At 63.3% G+C, this 21478-nt stretch overlaps 3 protein-coding genes across 3 annotated transcripts; 2 read left to right on the top strand and 1 right to left on the bottom strand.

Moving 5' to 3' along the window:
- The first annotated feature begins 3264 nt into the window (after positions 1–3264).
- Positions 3265–9209, top strand: MISP3 (MISP family member 3). The gene is made up of 3 exons (XM_050925648.1): positions 3265–4187; positions 6016–6098; positions 6964–9209. Exons 1-3 carry the CDS (start codon positions 3434–3436, stop codon positions 7054–7056), a joined length of 930 nt encoding a protein of 309 aa, XP_050781605.1. The 5' UTR covers positions 3265–3433; the 3' UTR covers positions 7057–9209.
- Positions 9210–14419: 5210 nt separating this feature from the next.
- On the top strand, positions 14420–18658 carry CLPP (caseinolytic mitochondrial matrix peptidase proteolytic subunit). The gene is made up of 7 exons (XM_050924591.1): positions 14420–14514; positions 15160–15261; positions 16004–16075; positions 16608–16704; positions 16899–17086; positions 17468–17573; positions 18135–18658. The coding sequence occupies exons 1-7, from the start codon at positions 14497–14499 to the stop codon at positions 18296–18298; spliced, it is 747 nt and encodes a 248-aa protein (XP_050780548.1). The 5' UTR covers positions 14420–14496; the 3' UTR covers positions 18299–18658.
- Positions 18659–19637: 979 nt separating this feature from the next.
- Positions 19638–20837, bottom strand: LOC127035118 (spidroin-1-like). Its single transcript, XM_050924590.1, has 2 exons — positions 20335–20837; positions 19638–20216 (listed from the first exon to the last, which is right to left on the bottom strand). Exons 1-2 carry the CDS (start codon positions 20794–20796, stop codon positions 19749–19751), a joined length of 930 nt encoding a protein of 309 aa, XP_050780547.1. The 5' UTR covers positions 20797–20837; the 3' UTR covers positions 19638–19748.
- Positions 20838–21478: the final 641 nt, after the last annotated feature.

Raw genomic sequence — 21478 nt, 5'->3', positions numbered from 1 at the left:
AGGGCGCTGCGGGGAGCGGGGCAGGTGCGCTGGCTGTAGGGGCCTATCCCGGCAGGGGGCGCTACGGGGAGCGGGGCAGGTGCGCTGGCTGGGGGTCAGTCCCGGCAGGGGGCGCTGCGGGGAGCGGGGCAGGTGAGCTGGCTGTAGGGGCCTATCCCGGCAGGGGGCGCTACGGGGAGCGGGGCAGGTGCGCTGGCTGGGGGACGGGTCCCGGCAGGGGGCGCTGCGGGGAGCGGGGCAGGTGCGCTGGCTGCGGGACGGGTCCCTGCAGGGGGCGCTGCGGGGAGCGGGGCAGGTGCGCTGGCTGGGGGACGGGTCCCGGCAGGGGGCGCTGCGGGGAGCGGGGCAGGTGCGCTGTCTGCGGGACGGGTCCCGGCAGGGGGCGCTGCGGGGAGCGGGGCAGGTGCGCTGGGTGGGGGACGGTCCCGGCAGGGGGCGCTGCGGGGAGCGGGGCAGGTGCGCTGGCTGTAGGGGCCGATCCCGGCAGGGGGCGCTGCGGGGAGCGGGGCAGGTGCGCTGGCTGGGGGACGGGTCCCGGCAGGGGGCGCTGCAGGGAGCGGGGCAGGTGCGCTGGCTGGGGGACGGGTCCCGGCAGGGGGCGCTGCGGGGAGCGGGGCAGGTGCGCTGGCTGGGGGACGGGTCCCGGCAGGGGGCGCTGCGGGGAGCGGGGCAGGTGCGCTGGCTGGGGGACGGATCCCGGCAGGGGGCGCTGCGGGGAGCGGGGCAGGTGCGCTGGCTGGGGGACGGGTCCCGGCAGGGGGCGCTGCGGGGAGCGGGGCAGGTGCGCTCCCACCTTTCCAGGCGCTGGCCCGGGTTAATGGTTAATAGCCCCCGTGTGTGCTCAGCGCCTGGGGCCGCGCTCGCCACGGGCAGCTCCGGGCCTGGGACGTCCCGGGCTGCGCCGGCCGGAGATTAGCAGAGCGCGTCTCATTGGCTCAGCGGGCAGGATAAATCGCAGGGCCCGCAGGACCCGGGCACTTTCCTGCTGCAGCCGCCCAGGGGCTGTGCGGCTCGGGCCAGGTGCGCAGCGACAGGCTGGCACTGGGAAACGGGGACCCCCCCCCGGACTCGGAGAAACGTGAGTGAGGGGCGCCGGGTCCAGCTGGGGGGGTCAGCAAGCCAGGGAGCGAGGGAGGGGCCAGGAGTGAATCCCCTCTGCTGGGGTGGGGCTGGGCAGGCTGACACGTGAAGGGGGGTCCTGAGCCAGGTGTAAAGGGGGAGGAAAGTGCTGGTACCCCGGAGCTGTCCTGATCTGGGAGGCATTTAAGAGTGGGGGGGGGCACTCTATGAATATCCCTCGATCTTGCCGCCCCGCTCAGGCTCAGCGGGTTAGTCCTATGCAACTCCCTGCACATCTGTCGCGTGCCTGGGGGCGAGACACTGCCCCCCCCCCGCTGCTCTGTAGTCCCCCAGGAGCTGTCGCCCAGGTGCGTGCAGAGGGGGAGGGGAAAGCCCGCTGCCTCTCCTTGCCCTGAAGTGATTGTCCGCAGGGGGCAGCTGGGCAGGGGGTGATGGGCACCATCCTGCCCTGGGGCTGTGGTGATCAGAGCTCGCCAGCCGCCCCGACACCACTGGCGATGGGCGCAGGGATCCTGTTCTGCCCCTGCGACGAGGAGCTGGTGTCTGTGGCCCCCCCAACCAAGTCCTCTTGCCCTTCTGGGGGCCTGGTAATTAAAGCTAGAGGGACGCCCCCCTTCCCCCCGTGATGCCTGGGGGAGCCGTTCACATTGGTACCAGGCAGGCGCCAGCAGCATGTGCCCTCGTGTCATGAGCCTCCGTCCTCAGGGTGACCCTGGCAAAGTGGAAAATCAGCCGGCTGAAGGAGTAGTTTGAGAGCCTCGCCCTTTGAGCTGCCCCTCCTGAGCTCTGCTCCCCTCTGACCCCAAACCCCTGAGGCTGCCCCCGAAATCGAATCTCCCTTCTCCCATCCTGGTGTGCTCTGGCGAGGGGCAGCCCCAGGCACTCACCCTGGCATCTCCTCCTGCCCTAGGTTTTGCTGGAGAGCCCTGGCCTGGCCCTGATGGCGACGGAGACCATGTCACTGCCACCCTCTGCCCCAGGGGGGTGCCAGCAGGATGCCCTTGCTGGCCCATGCACAGACGGGGAGGGCATGGATGTCCCCGGGAAGGGGCACAGGCCAGGGGAAGGCGGCGCTGACCCCATCATTACACAAGAGAGGGAGCCTGGGGTGCCTGAGCCCCCTGGCGCCACTAGCCAGGACGAGGCACCAATACACGGACAGTCCCCTGCTGCCCCAGGGGAGAGGGCCAGCCAGGCAGATCACCGCGGCGCCTGCCCTACTCCCACGGCACAGCCAGACCCTGCTGACACCCCAGGCCGGCCAGCCTGCGTAGGGGAGGGCAGCAATGGTGACATCCTTGGTGACCCCCATGGTGCCACCCCCTCCTTGGAGCCACCTCAAACTGCCAATGCCATCTGCCAAGCGAACCCTGGGGAGCCAAAGCTGAGTGCCGGCTTCGAGCAGGGATGCCAGGAGAGCGCCGAGGCGGCGGGCACAGAGACGGGCGGGGAGAAGGTGCCCGGCCCACCCGGGGACAAGTCACCAGCCAGAGGCCCAGGATCAGAGCAGCTGGCGGACGAGTCTGAAAAGGATCCCCAGCCAGCTGGGGAAGAGGGACCCCTGGCACTGGGCAGCGCTGGTGCCCAGGGGGGCCAGGATGCCAGCTGTCCACTCGAGCCGGATGGCACGCCGGTGCCAGGGGGACCCCTGCTGGCACCAGGGGACCTTGCCCCTTGCAGCCAGCAGGGGGCAGCAGGTGCCAGGCCTGTGGCAGTCGTGCCAAGGTCTCCCGTGGCAACTGGTGACTCCTCTGGGCCTGCCCACCTGGTGTGCGACAGCAGCTGGGAGCCGGGGGGCGGGGAAGGCTGGAGGGAGGGACCAGCTGGCAGCTGGGCAGGTGGAGCCGGCGACAACAATAAACCCCGGGGTGAGGTCGGAACCGGGACTGTGCTGGAATCTGAGCCGAGCGAGGTGCCACCCAGCGCTGCTGGGCCCCGAGAGACCTCGCCCGGGGGAGACGGTGCCAGGGAGCCAGACGGTGCCGCAGGTCCAGCTGGTGCTGAAGTTCCGGGCCGTGCTGCGGTTCCAGCTGGTGTCAGGGATCTGACCGCTACCAAAGATCCAGCCGCTCCGCGAGAGACAGCCAGTGCCACAGATCCGACCGGTGAGGATCCAGCTGTTCCCAGCGATCTGGGCAGTGCCGACGCACCGACCAGTGCCGAGGACCCAGCTGGGGCCAAAGATCCAGCCGCTCCGCGAGAGACAGCCAGTGCCACAGATCCGACCGGTGAGGATCCAGCTGTTCCCAGCGATCTGGGCAGTGCCACAGCTCCAGCCGGTGCCGACGCACCGACCAGTGCCGGGGACCCAGCTGGGGCCAAAGATCCAGGAGCTGCCTCGGAGCAGGAGAACATGGAGAACGGAGACCTCTCCAGTGAGGGCGAAACCTCTCCGGCCCTTAAGCCAGGTGGAGAGACCCCCATCGAGCGGGAGATCCGGCTGCACCAGGAGAGGGAGGAGACCCTGAGACGGCAGCGGGGCATGGCCAGCCCGCGGAGCACCCAGGAGTACGTGGAGGTGCGGATGAAGCCCATCTTGAGCCAGGCCCAGCTGCCTGCCCAGCTGCCCAAGGACAAGGAGCGCCAGTGGGCTGGGGCCCAGATGCAGCGGGAGATCCAGCGGGAGAGGCTCCGCGAGGAAGACCTGATGCATATGGGCCAGGTGCGGGGCACCTACGACCGGGGCACCCCCCAGGAGCTGCAGGAGAAGAAGATGCTCTTCGAGCACCAGCCCAGCCCCGAGCCCCCTTCCCCCAGGAAGCCGGCGAGGGTCGCCTGCAGCAGCAGTGCTGAGACCCCCTTGGATCAGGGCCCCCGGGGTCCATCCTTCACTGAGGCCAACAGCCAGGCCAAGGTGGTCATCCTGGAGCCCAGCACCCTGCTGCGCCCCAGCCCCGGCCGCCAGCCCCCCATGGAGCAGACCCAAGGCAGCCCCTTCTTCAGACTGCGCTCCAGGAGCCCCCAGTCCCGGCTGGAGCTCGAGGTGCAGGAGGCCCAGAAGAGAGAAGAGGAGCTGCAGAAGCAGAGGCACTGTCTATATGGCTGGGTCCTGCCTCGGGATGCCCAGGGGGAGACCGACGGCCAGGAGCCGCGCCGCAGCCAGCCAGGTAAGGGGGGCATGCCCCGGGGGCTGCGCAAACCGGGTCTAGGGGCAGCTGGAGGAAGCCAGTGCTGGTTAGAGCAGTGGGCCTAGGAGGCAGGACTCCTGGGTTCTTCCCCTGGAACCAGGTGGGAGCATTGATTAATACCTAGAACTGGGGTCTGGGAGTCAGGACACCTGGGTTCACTTTCCAACTCCAGGAAGGAACAGGGCCTGGTGAGAGCCAGGACTCCTGGGTTCTGTGGCCAGCTGTCACTGACTCCCTGTGCAACAGGCACTCTGTGCCTCGGTTTCCCCATCCGTAACATGGAGCTAATGACACTGACCATCGATGAGAGACGCTGAGGTTCGGTACCATTCCAGCCCAGCCGCTGGCTGTGCCCGGGAGCTGTTCCCATGGGATGAGTGCAGTGGGACCCTCTTCCTGGGGCCTCACGATTGAGATCGCACTTGTGCCCAGTGAGTGTTGCCAATGGGCCAGTAGGGCCATCCAGATAGTGGGAGTAACGGGCACCCAGATTTGCTCTCCTGCTGCTTCTCACAAGGCTCCCGTGGGGCAGAAGCGGGGCTGGCAAGACAGCGACCCCTGGGGCAAGACACCCCGGCCATGCCGGAGCTGGGCAGAGCCTGGAAGAAGCAGGTGATTTGGCGGGGAGGGGTCTGTGCAGAGAGGCTTTAGGGGTGCAGGAGGCAGGGGGGTGTCCAGGGGACCCTGGAGGGCTGTAGAGAGACAGGTGCCTCCCACATGGAGGTGGGGGGAGGGCTTTACCTCCCCTAAAATGCTCTCTGCCTGTCTCAGCAGCACCTCCGTGAGTGCACCCGTCCGTGTGTCCGTCCCATGCATGCCACGCTCTCGGCATGAGTGGGGCTCGTCCCAGGGCCAGGGCTGAGGAGTCTCTAGCTGTTCCTGGGGAGAGAGGGAGGGGATCCCCAGTCCAGGCCCGGCTTCCCATCTCCAGCCAAACCAGGAGCTGCACCTGGGACGCTGGTGTGTGTACCCAGGGAGCGGTGGCTGCGGCAGGGCGGGGCGCTGGGCCGACCTTTGGCTAGAAGGAAAGGGAAAGCCGCTCAGCGGTGTTGGGAAGGGGGCAGGCTGGCGGGGCTGTGGCCGGGGCCCAGGGGGAGCCAGGAGCAGGGCCAGCCTGCGGTTTCAGAGCTGGGCTTTGGCCTGTTTCTGGGGATCAGGCCCCGCTGTACGGTTGTGAGCTGAGTGATCAGTATTTCACCCAGATACCCCAATCAAGATGAGGACCCCACACACACACACACACACACTGTGCTGGGTGTTGCATTCCCCCCTCTGAACTGAGACTTGGCCCCCTTTGTCCCAGGTGCTGCATGGATCCTGACCCAGAACAGGGCTGCATTGTGCCAGTGCAGCACAGACATCCCTCCCCACAAAAAACATCCAGGCACCACTGTGCCAGGGACTGCGCAGACACCTAATGAGAGTCAGTCCCTGCCCCACAGGGCTCAGTCTAAAGAGACACAGGGAGAGGAAACTGAGGCCCAAAGGGTAGAAGTGGGTCATTGGCAGAGCTGGGAACAGAACCCAGGTATCCTGAATGCTGGCCCAGTGCCCTAGCCTACATGCATGCATCCTCCTCTTGCCCCTGGGGCAGGATGAATCCCCCAACCTGAGTGCTGGGATGGATGGTGTGAGCTGGGGGACAGGGAAACTCAGGCTGAGTCTCAGGGGGGCAGGCAGTGTTTATTGGGGTGGGGGGGAGATGTATTAGGGTACAGAATCTGGGGGGCGGGAGCCTGGCAAAGCCCCCAGAAGGAGGCAATGGGAGCCCGTGGAGCCTGACCCACTGTCCTCCCTCTCGCTGCAGAGAGACTGTCCTGCGGGAAGCTCGATGTGACCTGGCCTCCCCCAGCCCTGTCGGAGAGCCCCCAAGAGAATGGGCTGGACCAGGTAACCACCCCCCTTTCCTTCCTAGGGCACAGCCAGGCCCGGCCCTGTGCCAGGCGATGACCCCTGGGGGCCGTGCTCTGCCACCGACGGCCGTCAACACCCATGAACACACGTGTGAAGGTGGCAACATGGGGAAGTGCCCACAGAGGTGCACACAGCATGGAACCTGCCTGGCCACAGACACATGCTCCAACATGCAGTTACACGCAAGAGCCCAGAGCCGTTGCTACTCCTTGAGGAGCCCTGGTGAGCGGCGGGGGGGGGGGGGGGGGGGGAGAGGGGGCATTCAGTCAAAGTGTCCTGACTCCTGCAAGCTGCATGCATGCAGCCACACACGGGCTGACATACGGTAACAGCCGTGAGCCCCTCCTGCACGCTCAACTGCACACTTGAATACAATGTGCAGCTGGGGCATTCGTGCATCCACAACCACAGAGCCCTGCACACGTACACAGATGAATCCACCCGGGAGTGCTGCGCCCATACATAGACGCACAAACCCACACGGACTCAAACACACACGAGCCTGCACCTGCCCACGTTCACGCAATATTCACAACAGACATGCCTGGGGGCCCACACAACCATCATCCCCTGGTGCCCGGGTCCCTTTCCTCCTCTAGTGGCAGCTTCAGAAACGACAACAGCCTGGGTCCCCCAGCAGCCCCTTGCGGTGGAGGCTCAAGGGTTCGATCTCCGCCATGGGTATGCAGTCCTTGTTCGTTCCAGAGCTGCCCCTGCAGTGGGAACATGGACACGTGGCCTGCCTTGCCTCAGGGAAAGGCCTCTCCCCTTTTGCCATGTATTTGCTAGATCTCTGCCTTTGTTGTCCTCAGTGGCTTACGCTGTCCCATCTCCGCCCCAGGTGGAGAAAAGCCCCCGGAGCCTTCGCCAGAAAAGTGCCTTAATCCAGCGCTGGGAGTCAGGAGCTGTCAGCAACCAGGAGAGCTGGGAGTAGGGAGCAGCGCCGAGGAGGGAAGGGAGAGAAAATGGGGGGAGTGGGGGATATCCCAGCATCTCGCATCCTGCTCCAGAACCTACCCCCCACTTGATCCTTCCGGGATCCCACTGCTGGAACCACCGTGTACCCTTCCTACCCACCTGATTGGACAAAGCTTTAATGCATGTGACCACCCAGGCTGCTTTGATTGGGTGATGAACTACTTCGCTTCACCTCCTTCCACCCCAGCTTTCTCCATGGACCAATCAGGAGAGACCTAGGTGAAACACATTGTAGTTGATTATTTTTTAGAGCAAGCCAAATCCCAAATTAAAGGGATTTTGGATCCATGGAAGGATGAGGCCTTCAATACTCCGGACTAGGCACTGATCTGAGCTATCCCAGTGTGACTCCAGAATCACTCAAAGGGGGTGACTTCAGAGTCACACCAGTATAAAGGCAATCAGAACCAGGTTCTCTATTGTACGTAAAATGCATGGATCAGAATCTCCATCACTTTGAACTCTGGGTTGGGTGGGATTACTATTAGTGTGGCCTTGGGACACCTGGGTTCTAGGCCCAGCTGTGCCACTGATTTCCTACGTCCTTGTCCAAGTCACTTCACCACTCTGTGCCTCAGTTTCGCTATCTTTTAAATAGTGGGATGACAACGCATCCCGTGGCAGAAATCATGAACATTTGGCCAAAGCACTAGTATTACTTTGATCCCAAACGTATTAACCCTCTAATGGTCTCCTCCCCAGAAACAGTTGCTTCTGAAACAAGCCGACAGAGTAGATTGTGCTCAGGCATGAAATCATCTTGGGAAGAAGCTACGGGGTGTTTTAAGCAAAAAGGGTTTAAGAAAAAATCAATAAACTAAAGCAAAAGCACCAAGTGACTCGACTTATTGCCACCACGATTCAAAGTGGAGTAATGCAAAGGCGGTTGAGTGTGCGGCCACAGCAGGGCCATCCTGTCGGCTTCATCAACAGTAATCAAATTAATTAGGTTTTATGTGACGACACTGCCTGAGCCAGCTCACAAGTTGCGAAACTCCCAGTGATTTCCATGGGAGTTTTGCCTGAGTGAGGACAGACCGGATCAAGAGGAGGGGCTGGCTGGGGTAGAGGATGGGAAGAGCTGGGAGGCCCCATAGCAGAGGTTACTCTGGGAATTCACCACTGTAGAGGCCTGGAGAGCAGCCCTTTGCTGCTATAAAATAGAGCCGCTCCCAGCTGCTCTAAGTGACGCAGACGTCAGGCAGCTGCAGCCACCTGGGATCTGTCGGGCCTAAAGGCCCAGCCAAGCCCCAGTTTGGTCAAGCCCAGGGATGTGCAGAGTTGGCAGCCTCCCCGGCTTGAGCAGCTATCATAGCAGGGTGTCATAGATGGCCATCCGCTGTGGCTCCGGCTGGCAGGCGAGCACCATCAGCCTGGCCACACCTCAGCCCCCGAGCTGGAGTGCGTGGGCCCGTTTTCAATGGTTACAGTTCCCGTCCCTTTGTACATTTCACTGAGGATGGTATATGGAGCTAGGGGGGAAAATACACACACACAACCTGGCCTCTGTCCATAGGCAAAACCCTGCATCCCTCCCGGCCTCAGTTTCCCTAGTCGGACAAAGAGGGATGACCATTCCGCCCTGCCCCACTGTGCCCCGGGGAGTGAACCAGTGCATAGCTGTAACCCCCGTTCAGGTGTCAAAGTCCGGCTGAGGTTCTGATTACTCAATAACCACTAATAACGAGGGGAACAGCCTTGGACCTAGTGCCAGAGATGGGCCCAGCTCCCTGCTGGGTGTAAATCGGCCTGGCTGCCCTGGAACGATGTGGGGTCAGCCCCATCCTATATGGGGCTACATCTGAAGTCCATTAGGGAACTTAGCTAGTGAAAAATGCAGCAGGTCTCCTTTCTTAGAGGTTCTTTCCACAGGGAGTGGATTACCCGGGGCCGGCATGCACAGTGTGAAAGTAACTCAAGGGAGCGGCACAGAGATCAAGGTGATATGACAGCTGGCTGGGTTTTGATCACCTTGGGTGTTCACAGGGGTCAGATCGTCCCCTCCCTTGCAGAGGTGTAAAGCAGCGACCCCATCGGCGGCTGCGGAAGCTCGCGTCAGTGGGAGCCGTGTTTGGCCACGGGATCAATCTCATGCATCTGAAGAAGGGGGTTTTTTACCCACGAAAGCTTATGCCCAAATAAATCTGTTAGTCTTTAAGGTGCCACCGGACTCCTCGTTGCTTTTATGGGATCAGTTCAGCATTCACGTGCGGGCTCCCCTGGGCTGACCCCACCATGCTGCCTGGGCAAACACACCGGTGGGATGCAGACCCAGCTAGTGCCAGGTGGTGTCACTGGGGGGGGTGGGCATCTGGCTTCCCCACGGGTGCACACGGGACTGGAGGCAGGCACTGGGCAGAGGGACCAGGGCTTCGCTCCGCAGAGGAATGGAGAAAGCAGCCCGACGTGCCGGATCTACTCACAGATAAGCCGCAGCTGTTTAGCTGGGAGGACTCAAGCTACGTCTCCAAGGCCGGCCTATACACATGGCAGCTGTCAGCAAAGGATGGGCCCGTGTGGGCCCATGTCCAGCGTGCTGGCTGGCTCCGAGCCAGCCCAGCCCCAGATAAGTCCCTGGCCCTGAGGCTGAGCTGGCATCTCTGGCGCGTCCCTGATTCTGTCGTGCATGGCTGGAAGTCACAGGCCACGGCTGAAGCGTGTTCTCCTCACTGAAAGTGGTGCTAGGCTTGGGGGACACCTGGGGGGGCTCCTTTTGGGAGCAAAGCCCCCCTGTAGCTTCGGGCAGAATCTCTCCTCACCCGAGCCATGACCCAGTGCCCTGGGGTGGCTGGGGAGCCCAGCAAGCCGTATACAGCCCTGACTTGTGGCTCACCAGCTCTGGGTCATGCAAGGTCATGCCAGCTCCTTCCAGAGCAGAGATGGAGGGTGAAATCCCAGCCGATGGGCTGGGGCAAGGTGCAGAGATGGGGGCAGGAAATCAGTGTGAAATTTATGGAGGGCACGGCGTGGGAGGCCTCTTTGGCTTCAAATTGGGGGCCCATTTGACTGAAAAAATTGCCCATGTACAGCCACCTTCTGGGACGCTATGGAGAAGCAAATGGTCAGGGCCCATCTAGACCATAGTAATGGCACCAGGCCCTGACTAAGATCAGCGCCCCACTGTGCCAGGCCAACCGAGATCAGGGCCACACTGTGCCAGGCACTGCTCAGACCCCGACTGAGATCAGAACCCCGTCATGCCGGGCGCTGCCCAGACCCTGACCAAGATCAGGGCCCCGTCGCGCCAGGCACTGCCCAGACCCCAACCGAGATCAGGGGCCCGTCGCACAAGGTGCTGCCCAGACCCTGACTGAGATCAGGGCCTCGTCATGCTGGGCGCTGCCCAGACCCCTACCGAGATCAGGGGCCCCGTCATGCCGAGCGCTGCCCAGACCCCGACCAAGATCAGGGCCACACTGTGCCAGGCACTACTCAGACCCCGACTGAGATCAGAGCCCCTTCGCGCCAGGCACTGCCCAGACCCTGACCGAGATCGGGGCCCCATCGTGCTGGCGCTGCCCAGACCCCATCCGAGATCAGGGGCCTGTCGCGCGAGGCGCTGCCCAGACCCTGACTGAGATCAGGGCCTCGTCATGCCGGGCGCTGCCCAGACCCCGACCGAGATCAGGGCCTCGTCACACCGGGCGCTGCCCGGACCCGGCCCGAGATCAGGGCCCCGTCGTGCCGGGCGCCGCCCAGACCCCAACCAAGATCAGGGCCCCGTCGTGCTGGGCGCCACCCAGACCCCATCCGAGATCAGGGCCCCATCACGCCAGGCTTTGCCCAGACCCCAACCGAGATCAGGGGCCCGTTGCGCAAGGTGCCGCCCAGACCCCAACCGAGATCAGGGCCCCGTCACGCCGGGCGCTGCCCAGACCCCAACCGAGATCAGGGCCCCGTCACGCTGGGCACTACCCGGACCCAGCCCGAGATCAGGGCGAGGGAAGTGAGAGGCCTGGCACTAGTGTGTGGATCCTGGGGTGGAGGGGTGGGGGGTGAGTCGCACAGCGCGTGGGGGGACAGCTCCCAGCCCTGCGAGGGCCGTGCCCATGGGCGGCTGGGGCCGGTGCTGCGCAGCTAACGCTAAACGGGCTCTTTGTTTCTTTTCCTGTCTAGATAAAAAAGTCTGGGAAGAAAAGGCGCTGGGAAAGTGGGATGGAAACAGCCGCTAATCTGCCAGGGTGGGAGCAGGGAGCTGAATTCTGCACCAGAGCCAGGGCTCTAACCACTAGAGCCTGCTTCCTCCTCGCGATAGGGAGAGAACCCAGGAGTCCTGACTCCCAGCCCCTCTGCTCTCACCACTAGACATGACTGCCCTCCCAGGGGGAAGCCCAAGCTGAAGCAGTGGCTGCCTCTGGGAGCTGGGACTTTGGCCTCATAACATTTCCCACAGGAAACAGGAGGGGAGCCAGGACTCCTGGGTTCTCTCCCCAGCTCTGGGAGGGGAGTGGGGTCTAGTGGTTAGAGCAGGAGGGGCCTGCCAACCAGCGCTACGGACCCCGATCACGGTGGCCTGGCCTGAGACCCCCCAAACTCATTTCACACCAAGCCTCTGTTAGAGGGGACTGAATCTTGGTCCCTCCTTACTTGGGGCCTGATTGGAGGCAGTGGCCCCTAGAGGAAACAGGCCCCATGCCCCCCCCCCGAGCCCTGGGACCACCAGTGCCCCTCTAAGTGGGTTAGAGATGTGAATGCCCAGTGGACAATAGATCTACCCCACCCTGTGCCTGCGCCCTGCTCTGGGGGGGATCCAGGGGCCCTGCTGAGGCAGCAAACAGCCCTGGGGTTGCTGCTGGAGCCCAGGGAGTGCCGGGAATCAGCACCAGGAAGAAATGACTCACACTCTGTGACTCACACGGGGTGAGTGGGACACACCCGGCAGCCCCAGGCAGGGACCAAACCTCAGCACTGACCCTTGGCAACCACAGCATCTCCCCAGCAGCTGTGGGGCTCGCTCCGCCCTCTGGGTATTTCCACCAGGCCAACAGGGGAATTTCCCCCCCAGTTTGCACTGGGCCCTGGGCCCCGAATCGGCTCCCAAGGAGCCAGATCCTCACCTGCTGTAAAGCAAACCAGCTCCACTGCGCCCCACCAGCTGGGGAGGGGTCCCATTGACTCCAGTGGAATCCTGGCTCCCAGCCCTCCCCCCACTCTAACCACTAGACCCCACTCCCCTCTCTGAGCCAGGGAGAGAACCTAGGAGTCCTGCTCCCACCACCCCGCTCTAACCACTAGAGACCACCCCCCCCCGAGCTAGGGAGAGAACCCAGGAGTCCTGGCTCCCAGCCCCCCCAAGCCTCCCCAGTCCCCTCTCCGTGGCATGTTCTCCCGGCTGCTCTGGGTGCCTGGTGTCGTCCTTCATCCTGCACTCCCCCCAGCTCTGGATCGCATCCTCCCTCGGCCGGGGGACAGGGAATGACGCTTACACGGGGGAGCGCCCGATCTTGTTTCCTAGTCACCTTGGGATAGTTACTGCGGGCGGGGAGGAGGCCGGGTGATAACACTTTGCCCTGCAGTAACATCTTGGATGGACTTGGCTCAAAGAGCTCGGCTCCTGAGGCCCTTCCTGGGGAACTCAGGAGGTGTTTGCCTCTGGCTACACAGGGGAAACTGAGGCACCGAGCACGCCTCACCCAAGGACACGGCATGTCAGTGGAGTGCGGAATAACCCCCCCGAGTCCTGCAGTAACCACTAGACCCCATTCCCCTCCCACAGCCAGGGACAGAACCCAGGAGTCCAGGGTCCCTACCCTGCCCCTGCTTTAATGCCTATATCTCATTGCCTAGGGGAGAAGCAGCATGAGATACAACAGTTAAATCCCAAAGAGAACCCTGGATTGAAAGACCCCCAAAGTGAGAATTCCCTGTTCTAAACAGAGAGACACGCCACTGAGCTCAGAGGAGGAGTGGGAGAGGGGTCTAATGGTGAGAATGGGGTACAGGGAATCAGGACTCCTGGGTTCTATCCTCGTCTCCAGCGGGGGCACTGGGGTCTAGGGGGAGGCCAGAGGGCGCGACCTGAGTCGTCTGAGGTTTGCGCCCGGTAGCTGAGACATCTCTGCAATCTAATCACTGCCCGGTTTCACCCTCTGTTCTCACACCCTGGGCGTGGGCCCTTTGTGGGGACAGGCACACGCCACCAATTAACGCCTCGTAAATCCTGGTGCCCTTCCCAAGTGCCAGTGCCTGGCTCTGTGGCCTGCCCGCCACTCCCCTCTCACACCCAGCCTGTTCTGTGGTCCCTGCGTGTATCGAGTTGGGCAGCTCTCAGCCCAATTCCTACAGGGGCTGCTGTGCCTCCAACGTCCGCCACAATGGCACCAAGCCTGTGGGGGCACCTGGGCTGGAGAGACCCCAGCCTGGACCCTCAACTTCTAACTGGCTGCCCGGCTATTCCTCGCTCCTTGCTGCCCTTGTGTGGTGTATGCGGGGGCTGCAGGCTCTGCCAGGTTCCCCAATGGACTGAGCGATGCAGAACATGGGGTATGAAATCAAGGTGGGCACTAGAGACCCTGAGGTAGCTGGAGGGGTGGTTTGGCACAGGGCTGCCACACACGGTCAGGGGGGTGACAGCCTCTGCCAGGACCCTGAGGCATCATCTGTCTCACTTCCTCCATCATGGCCAGGCTGGCTCTGGACACAGCGTCGCTCTCTTTAGGGGGTGGTTTGGAGCTGAGACTCAGGACTCCTGGGTTCCATCCCCAGGTCTCAGGGCAGGGAGTGGGAGGTGTTAGTCAGCAGCTGTGTCCTGGTCACAATGACACCGCCGCATAAAGCCATTCCACTGGGTCACAAAGTCAGCATGCTGGCAGGGGAGGTGGGGAGAACCCAGGAGTCCTGGCTCCCAGCCCCCTCTGCTCTAACCTCTAGACCCCACTCCCCTCTCAGAGCTCAGCACAGAACCCAGAAGTCCTGGCTCCCAGCCCCATTCCCACCCGCTCTAACCACTAGACACCACTGCCTTCCCAGATCTAGGGAGAGAACCCAGGAGTCCTGGCTCCCAGCCCCCCCTCCCACCCACTCTAACCACTAGACCTCACTGGCCTCCCAAAGCTGGGGAGAGAACCCACAAGTCCTGGCTCCCAGCCCCCCCTCAACCACTGGAACCCACTCCCCTCGCAGATCTGGGGAGAGAACCCAGGAGTCCTGGCTTTTCAACCCTTCCACCCCGCTCTAACCACTAGACTCCGCCCCACAGTCTCCAATCTGCAGCCCGGGGCTAGAACTACAATTCCCAGCAGTCACTGCAGCAGCGCCATGCATGCTGGGAGCTGTAGTTCCATTCTGAGGGGCCCTGATCCCATGACTCCCACAGGCTCCACCTTCCGAGGAGAGGGGCGGTGCATCACTTCCGGGTCGTGGGGGCAGGGAAGGGGGGCTGGGTTGGAGCGGGAAAATGCTGCTGAGAATAGCAGTGAGTTTGGGGGCCAGGAGCCCGGACTCCTGGGTTCTCTGCCCAGCTCTGGGAGGGGAGTGGGGTCTAGTGGTTAGAGCAGGGGGGCTGGGAGCCAGGACTCCTGGGTTCTCTGCCCAGCTCTGGGAGGGGAGTGGGGTCTAGTGGTTAGAGCAGGGGGGCTGGGAGCCAGGACTCCTGGGTTCTCTGCCCAGCTCTGGGAGGGGAGTGGCGTCTAGTGGTTAGAGCAGGGGGGCTGGAACCCAGGACTCCTGGGTTCTCTGCCCAGCTCTGGGAGGGGAGTGGCGTCTAGTGGTTTAGAGCAGGGGGGGGCTGGGAGCCAGGACTCCTGGGTTCTCTGCCCAGCTCTGGGAGGGCAGTGGGGGCTGGTGGTTAGAGCAGGAAGTGAGGATTCCACTGGTGTTGCTGGGCTCAGCTCCCACCCTGGTGTGGGGGTGCCGGGGGCAGGCCCCTGTTTGGAGGGGACAGCGGGGTCTCTGCCTTGGGCTCCAGTGGCAGCAGGGCAGGGGGTGCTGCAGTGTGGAGCAGGGGCTGGACACAGAGCAGGTTGGGGGTGGAGCAGGCAGGAGTGCTAGAAAGTGACCTATCCCTGGGCAGGGGGGCAGCGGTTCATTCTTCCCTAACCGGCCGGCTCTCTGTCCCCAGCGCGCCCTCCGGCCCGGCTGCCAGGCAGTGACCGCAACCCGGAGCCTCCACCGCACGCCTGTGAGCGGCATCCCGCTCATCCCCATCGTGGTGGAGCAGACGGTGAGCCGGTGCCCCTCAGTCTCAACCCACAGCCCCCTGCTAGCTCAGCCCTGCCGGTGCCCCTCAGTCCCAACCCACAGCGCCCAGCCAGCCCAGCCTGGGCTCCACCCAGCCCTGCCATTGCCCCTCACTCCCAACCCGCAGCCCCCTGCTAGCTCAGCCCTGCCGGTGCCCCTCAGTCTCAACCCACAGCGCCCAGCCAGCCCAGCCTGGGCGGTGCCCCTCAGTCCTGACCCGCAGCCCCCTGCCAGCCCAGCCCTGCCATTGCCCCTCACTCCCAACCCGCAGCCCCCTGCTAGCTCAGCCCTGCCGGTGCCCCTCAGTCCCAACCCACAGCGCCCAGCCAGCCCAGCCTGGGCTCCACCCAGCCCTGCCATTGCCCCTCACTCCCAACCCGCAGCCCCCTGCTAGCTCAGCCCTGCCGGTGCCCCTCGGTCCCAGCCCACAGCACCCAGCCAGCCCAGCCTGGGCGGTGCCCCTCAGTCCTGACCTGCAGCCCCCTGCCAGGCCAGCGCTGGGCCTCACTGGGCCGGGCCTGTTCAGGTGTTGGCTTTTGGGCTGAGCTGTTAACATTGTCTAGCAGCTGAACTGAGCCCTACCAAACTCATTTCACTTGTGACCTGTGAAACCGGGGCTCCCACATGCGATCATGAATCCTGCTCCCATCCCAGGTGCCCCCACACTCCCTCCCTGTCCCTTGAGGGGTGCTGGCCGTGGGCTGAGCTCCCGGTGTGTGTTGCAGGGCCGCGGCGAGAGAGCCTATGACATTTACTCCCGGCTGCTGCGAGAGAGGATCGTCTGCGTCATGGGGCCGGTGAGTGTCCGTGGCAGCTCCTGGCCCAGCCCCCCTGGGCTTGCGCAGCCCGCACCCGACAGGAGATAAAGCGGGGGGGTCCCCCTGTCTCTAACAGGGCCGTGAGGTCAGCCACTCTAGTGTCCTGCTGGGCCGGAGCCCCACACATACACTGGACCAGGGGCCAGCAAACCCCCTTGCTTTGCTGTCAGACCAATGGGCCTTTCTGCCCCCTGTATCCACCCCCCCCACACCCAAATAATGGACTGGGCCAGACCAATGGGCATCAGAGGAGGCGTTCCACCCCACATGGTGGTGAGGAGTGGTTTGAGCTAACAGAATTCCTTCCTGACCACTGACAGCTGTGCGCCCTGAAGCAGGAGGCTGCCTCCCTCGATCTTCCCTCTCTGAGCCACGAGAGTTAATGGTCGTGAAATGATTCAGCCTGGGGGGGGAAAAATTCAAACCGCCCCAGCCGCTGCATTTGCCTCTCCAAGCCCCTGCAGCAGGGAGTTCCCTAGGTCGCTGCCACCTCTCTCCCCACCCTTTGCAGATCGACGACGGGGTGGCCAGTCTGGTCATTGCGCAGCTGCTCTTCCTGCAGTCAGAGAGCAACAAGAAACCGATCCACATGTACATCAACAGCCCCGGTGAGTGGGAGCCCGGGCGTGAGCGCCACCATGACAGCAGCCAGCTGTTCCCCGAAGTGCCCCCTGCTGGCCGAGCCTGGGTCTGGAGCAGCCGGGAGCTCCACAGCCAGTGCTGGGGCCTAGCTCCCTCCAGCCACCCGCCTGCTGGGTGAACCGGAGAGATCCTCACCGTCATTCTCCGGGTCTCTCTCCAGGTGGCGCCGTGACCTCGGGGCTGGCCATCTACGACACCATGCAGTACATCCTGAACCCCATCTGCACCTGGTGCGTGGGGCAGGCGGCCAGCATGGGGTCGCTGCTCCTGGCTGCCGGCTCCCAGGGCATGCGGCACTCCCTGCCCAACTCCCGCATCATGATCCACCAGCCTTCGGGAGGGGCGCGGGTGAGTCCGGGCACCAATCTGTCCTCTGGCGGGAGTGGGGCTCCTTTGGGGTCAAGATCAGTCTCCGTGCTGCCGGGGCCCACCCCAGGAGGCAGTGACCAGCCACGTTGCTGCGAACGAGGCTGAGGAATGATTGGACCATGGAGGCGGGTTCCCCTCTGGCTGCTGGTATTGAGGGTCCCTCTGGGTTGGGGGAACCTTTGACCCTAAGGTCGCCGTCCCCAAGTGGATAGAGCCCCCCGATCATTCCCAGCCAATGCCTGGGACGAGTTTGGCTCAGCTGTGCTCTGCGCCTGCTGCAGTTGGACTAGTCGGGGTGAGAAGCACCCCCGGGTGGGGGCTCCATGAAGCCAGGCTGCACCTCACGATGCCTCCCCGCAGGGGCAAGCCACGGACATCGCCATCCAAGCCGAGGAGATCCTGACGCTGAAGAAGCAGATCAATGCGCTGTACGCCAAGCACACCAAGCAGCCCCTGGAGGTGATCGGTGAGTGCCCCCGAAATCTCCCCATGGGGTCTCCAATGGGGAGAGGCTGATGGGGGAGGGGAAGGCAGGGACAGCTGTACTGGGCTTCCCAAAACATCTCTGTTCTGTGGGTGAAATGGGAGGGAGTGGGGCCCCCTGTCACCAATGGGCCTGGATCCAGACCTCGCCCTCCTCCCCCTGTGTGGAGATGTCAAAGTTCAGACCCTGAAGGCAGGGCGATCAGCTCTCATGCTTCCGGGCATCAGCCACTCGCTACTGCAGGGGTCAGGAAAGAATGGATGCCGTAGGCCAGGCTGATGGGGTGAAATATCTCAAGCAGTGCAGGGGGTTGTTAACTCCAGAACCCCAGAGGCACCAGTGGGGCTAGACCCCTCTGCTCCTCAGCTCCAGCTGTGGGAACTCCTGGGGGCTCTCCAATGGCTGCTGCAGTGTTAAGGCTCTTCTCCCCCCTCTCTCTTTGGGTCAGCCACTAGAGGGTGATGTGCCCTGGGCCAAGGTCTCGAGGCTCCTCCCCCCCCAGCCTAGGGCACCCCTCACCTTCCCCGTGCTCTTGTCCTGCAGAGTCCACCATGGAGAGGGATCGCTACATGAGCCCCATGGAAGCTCAAGAGTTTGGGATCCTGGACAAGGTGCTGGTCCACCCCCCTCACGACGGGGAGGACGAGCCGGAGCTGGTCCAGAAAGAGCCTTCCCCACCTTCCTCCTCTTCCTTGGCTGAGCCCTGAGAGCCCTCTGGGCTTGGATGGGAACCGACAGAGGCAGCTGGGGATTGTTCCAGCCAGGATGGAGGAAGCTGGGACACACCAACCCCTCGAAGCAGAGGGGTGGGGATGGCAGGGCCCCATGCTGGGATCCCCTCCCCGCCCCCGCTTGCTACATGGATGCAAGAGGAAACCAACCCCACACTGGGCGTCCCCCTCTGCTGCCCCACCAGCAGCTGGCAAGATTTGTTGGGCCGAGCTGGGGTGTGTCTGGCAGGGGCCGATTATTTTGGTATCTTTGGGTCACAAGAACACGCCCCCTTCCTGGTGTAGAGTCGTTAGCTGAATGATTGTTACTAAATTAAACTCTCCAAGCTGTTCACACTCTGTTTTGGGTCCTTTCCCCTGTAACAGCAGCAAGTGAAGAGGCATGAGACAAATATTTCTTAAGATGGGAGGGTGTCTTTATGCTCCCCATGTCCTGGTCCCCTTGTGTCTCTTGGAGCAGCCTGAGGGCGGCTCTAACTTGAGCTCTGATTCCCACCGACCCAGAGGGAGCAGAGAATACCCCAGTGCTGTGTGCTTCCCCCCGCAGCAGCTGGGACAATCCCTGCTCAGGACTGATTCTCAGCAGGTCTTGGCTGACCAGCGTGCGTGTTTTTTTGCCTAGGACTGTTTGTGGAAAGACTCCAAGCAGGGTTTGCAGCAGTCACCTCTGAGGTGGAGCGCAGCAGCAATTTAACGGTGCACAGCAAGGCCGCACAAGGGTCTGGGTCACTCTGGACTGAAATGCGGCCACCTCTGGGGTGGGGCAGGGCAGGTCCATGATTGCTCTTGTAGAAGGGTGACATCATGCATTGGCCTGGGTCGTGCTCTGCCCTGGGGAGGGGTGGGACAGGGCCGTGGTCTGAGTCTTCTAAAGCAAGCCCAGGTGGAGCAAAGGGAACGTCTGACCTGGAGGATGGGGCATTGGGCCGGGAGGAGGGGGAGATGGAAGCAAGCAGGTCCCATCCTATGTGGTCGTCTAGGCCAAGGGGTAAAGACGAGCCCGTGGGGCTGACTGCACGGTGGATTCTAGCGAAGGCAGCAGGAAGTTGTGTAAAGGGGGGGGTTTGGTGTGGACTCCGGTGCAGACTGAATGAGATCTTCTGTGGGCACAGGGGGCTGGGCCTCAGTTTTCCCTTCTGGGTGTAGCACAGCGCCTCCTAGTGCCATCCTAGGGCATTGGGATCAGCAATGACTGTGAGGGACTCCCCAGGCCCTCTAGGCCAGTGGTCCCCAACGTGGTGCCCATGGGCACCATGGCGCCCGCTGGGGCATTTATGTGCGCCCGCCTAGTGCCCGGCAGGGGAGACAAGCCGTGGCCCCGCTCCTGACGGGGACAGAGAACTCCCGGGCTGCGGGCACCAGTGTTCTCTGTCCTCGTGGCTTCTCTCTGGATTCATATGTTACATTAAATATGATAATTTTTGTATTATTTAATGGACAAATACACAATAACCCTTGAAAAATTGTTGGCGCCCGCCACACTCTTCTGAAAACATGAATGTGCTACTGGCCACATAAAGGTTGGGGACCACTGCTCTAGGCTGAGCCCCTGCCCCAGCGGTCCCAGAGCTAACCCATGTCCTGCAGCACCCAGCCCCTGAGTGCCCAGCGGGGCATGAGCCAGAGCTCCCTGCCCCTGTGTCCTGCAGCACCCGGCCCCTGAGTGCCCAGCGGGGCCAGAGCCAGAGCTCCCTGCCCCCGTGTCCTGCAGCACCCGGCCCCTGAGTGCCCAGCAGGGCCAGAGCCGGAGCTCCCCGCCCCCGTGTCCTGCAGCACCTGGCCCCTGAGTGCCCAGTGGGGCCAGAGCTCCCTGCCCCCGTGTCCTGCAGCACCCGGCCCCTGAGTGCCCAGCAGGGCCAGAGCCGGAGCTCCCCGCCCCCGTGTCCTGCAGCACCTGGCCCCTGAGTGCCCAGTGGGGCCAGAGCTCCCTGCCCCCGTGTCCTGCAGCACCCGGCCCCTGAGTGCCCAGCAGGGCCAGAGCCGGAGCTCCCCGCCCCTGTGTCCTGCAGCACCCGGCCCCTGAGTGCCCAGCGGAGCCAGAGCTCCCCGACCCCGTGTCCTTCAGCACCTGGCCCCTGAGTGCCCAGCGGGGCCAGAGCTCCCCACCCCTGTGTCCTGCAGCACCTGGCCCCTGAGTGCCCAGCGGGGCCAGGGCCAGAGCTCCTCATCCCCTCGTCCTGCAGCACCTGGGCCCCTGAGTGCCCAGCGGGGCCAGAGCTTCCCGCCCCCATGTCCTGCAGCACCTGGGCCCCTGAGTGCCCAGCAGGGCCAGAGCTTCCCGCCCCCGCATCCTGCAGCACACAGCCCCTGAGTGCCCAGCGGGGCCGGGGCCAGAGCCAGAGCTCCCTGCCCCCATGTCCTGCAGCACCTGGCCCCTGAGTGCCCAGCGGGGCCAGAGCCAGAGCTCCCTGCCCCCGTGTCCTGCAGCACCCAGCCCCTGAGTGCCCAGCAAGGCCAGAGCCAGAGCTCCTCATCCCCTCATCCTGCAGCACCCAGCCCCTGAGTGCCCAGTGGGGCCAGAGCTCCCCGCCCCCATGTCCTGCAGCACCTGGCCCCTGAGTGCCCAGCAGGGCCAGAGCTCCCCGCCCCCGTGTCCTGCAGCATCAGGCCCCTGGTTGCCCCACAGGAGCAACGCTGCCCCATGGGGGCCCGGCTCCGTTTCGAGTGGCTCGCAGAGACTCTGCACTAGCTCTGGGCGCAGGGAACGAGAACCAGGCTCCTGCTTTGCACACGAGGAGAAAAAGTCTACGTATCTCCAGCTCTATAACCCCATATCCAGTCCTATATGCCCCGGATTTCCCTCTATGCTCCCTGTCTATTGAGGCACACACACATCTCTATCCCTTATAGCCACAACCTCTACCCCATATAAGTCCGTGTCTGCATCCCTCTAGAGCCCTTTCTATCTCCCCCAGAGTCCCTTCAACCCTGCTCAAGCCACACGCACCAACCTCCCTCCTGCCATGTGGGCTTCACAGCTACCAACTACAATTCCCAGCCTGCCCCTCTCCCGAGCCACGCCTCCCCCGCTTAAGCAATGCCATTGGCTAGCCCTGCTGCCCTCTCATCCAATGGAAAGCCACAAAATGGGGCAGCATGGCCAATGGGAGAGGCATGGGGAGGTGGGCTGTTTGAAAGGTTCCCTGGGCCAGGGAG

This window comes from Gopherus flavomarginatus, chromosome 16 (genome assembly GCF_025201925.1).
Source record: "Gopherus flavomarginatus isolate rGopFla2 chromosome 16, rGopFla2.mat.asm, whole genome shotgun sequence".
NCBI lineage: Eukaryota > Metazoa > Chordata > Testudines > Testudinidae > Gopherus > Gopherus flavomarginatus.
The sequence above is the reverse complement of the archived record's forward strand: the minus strand, read 5'-3'. Positions and strand labels throughout refer to the sequence as shown.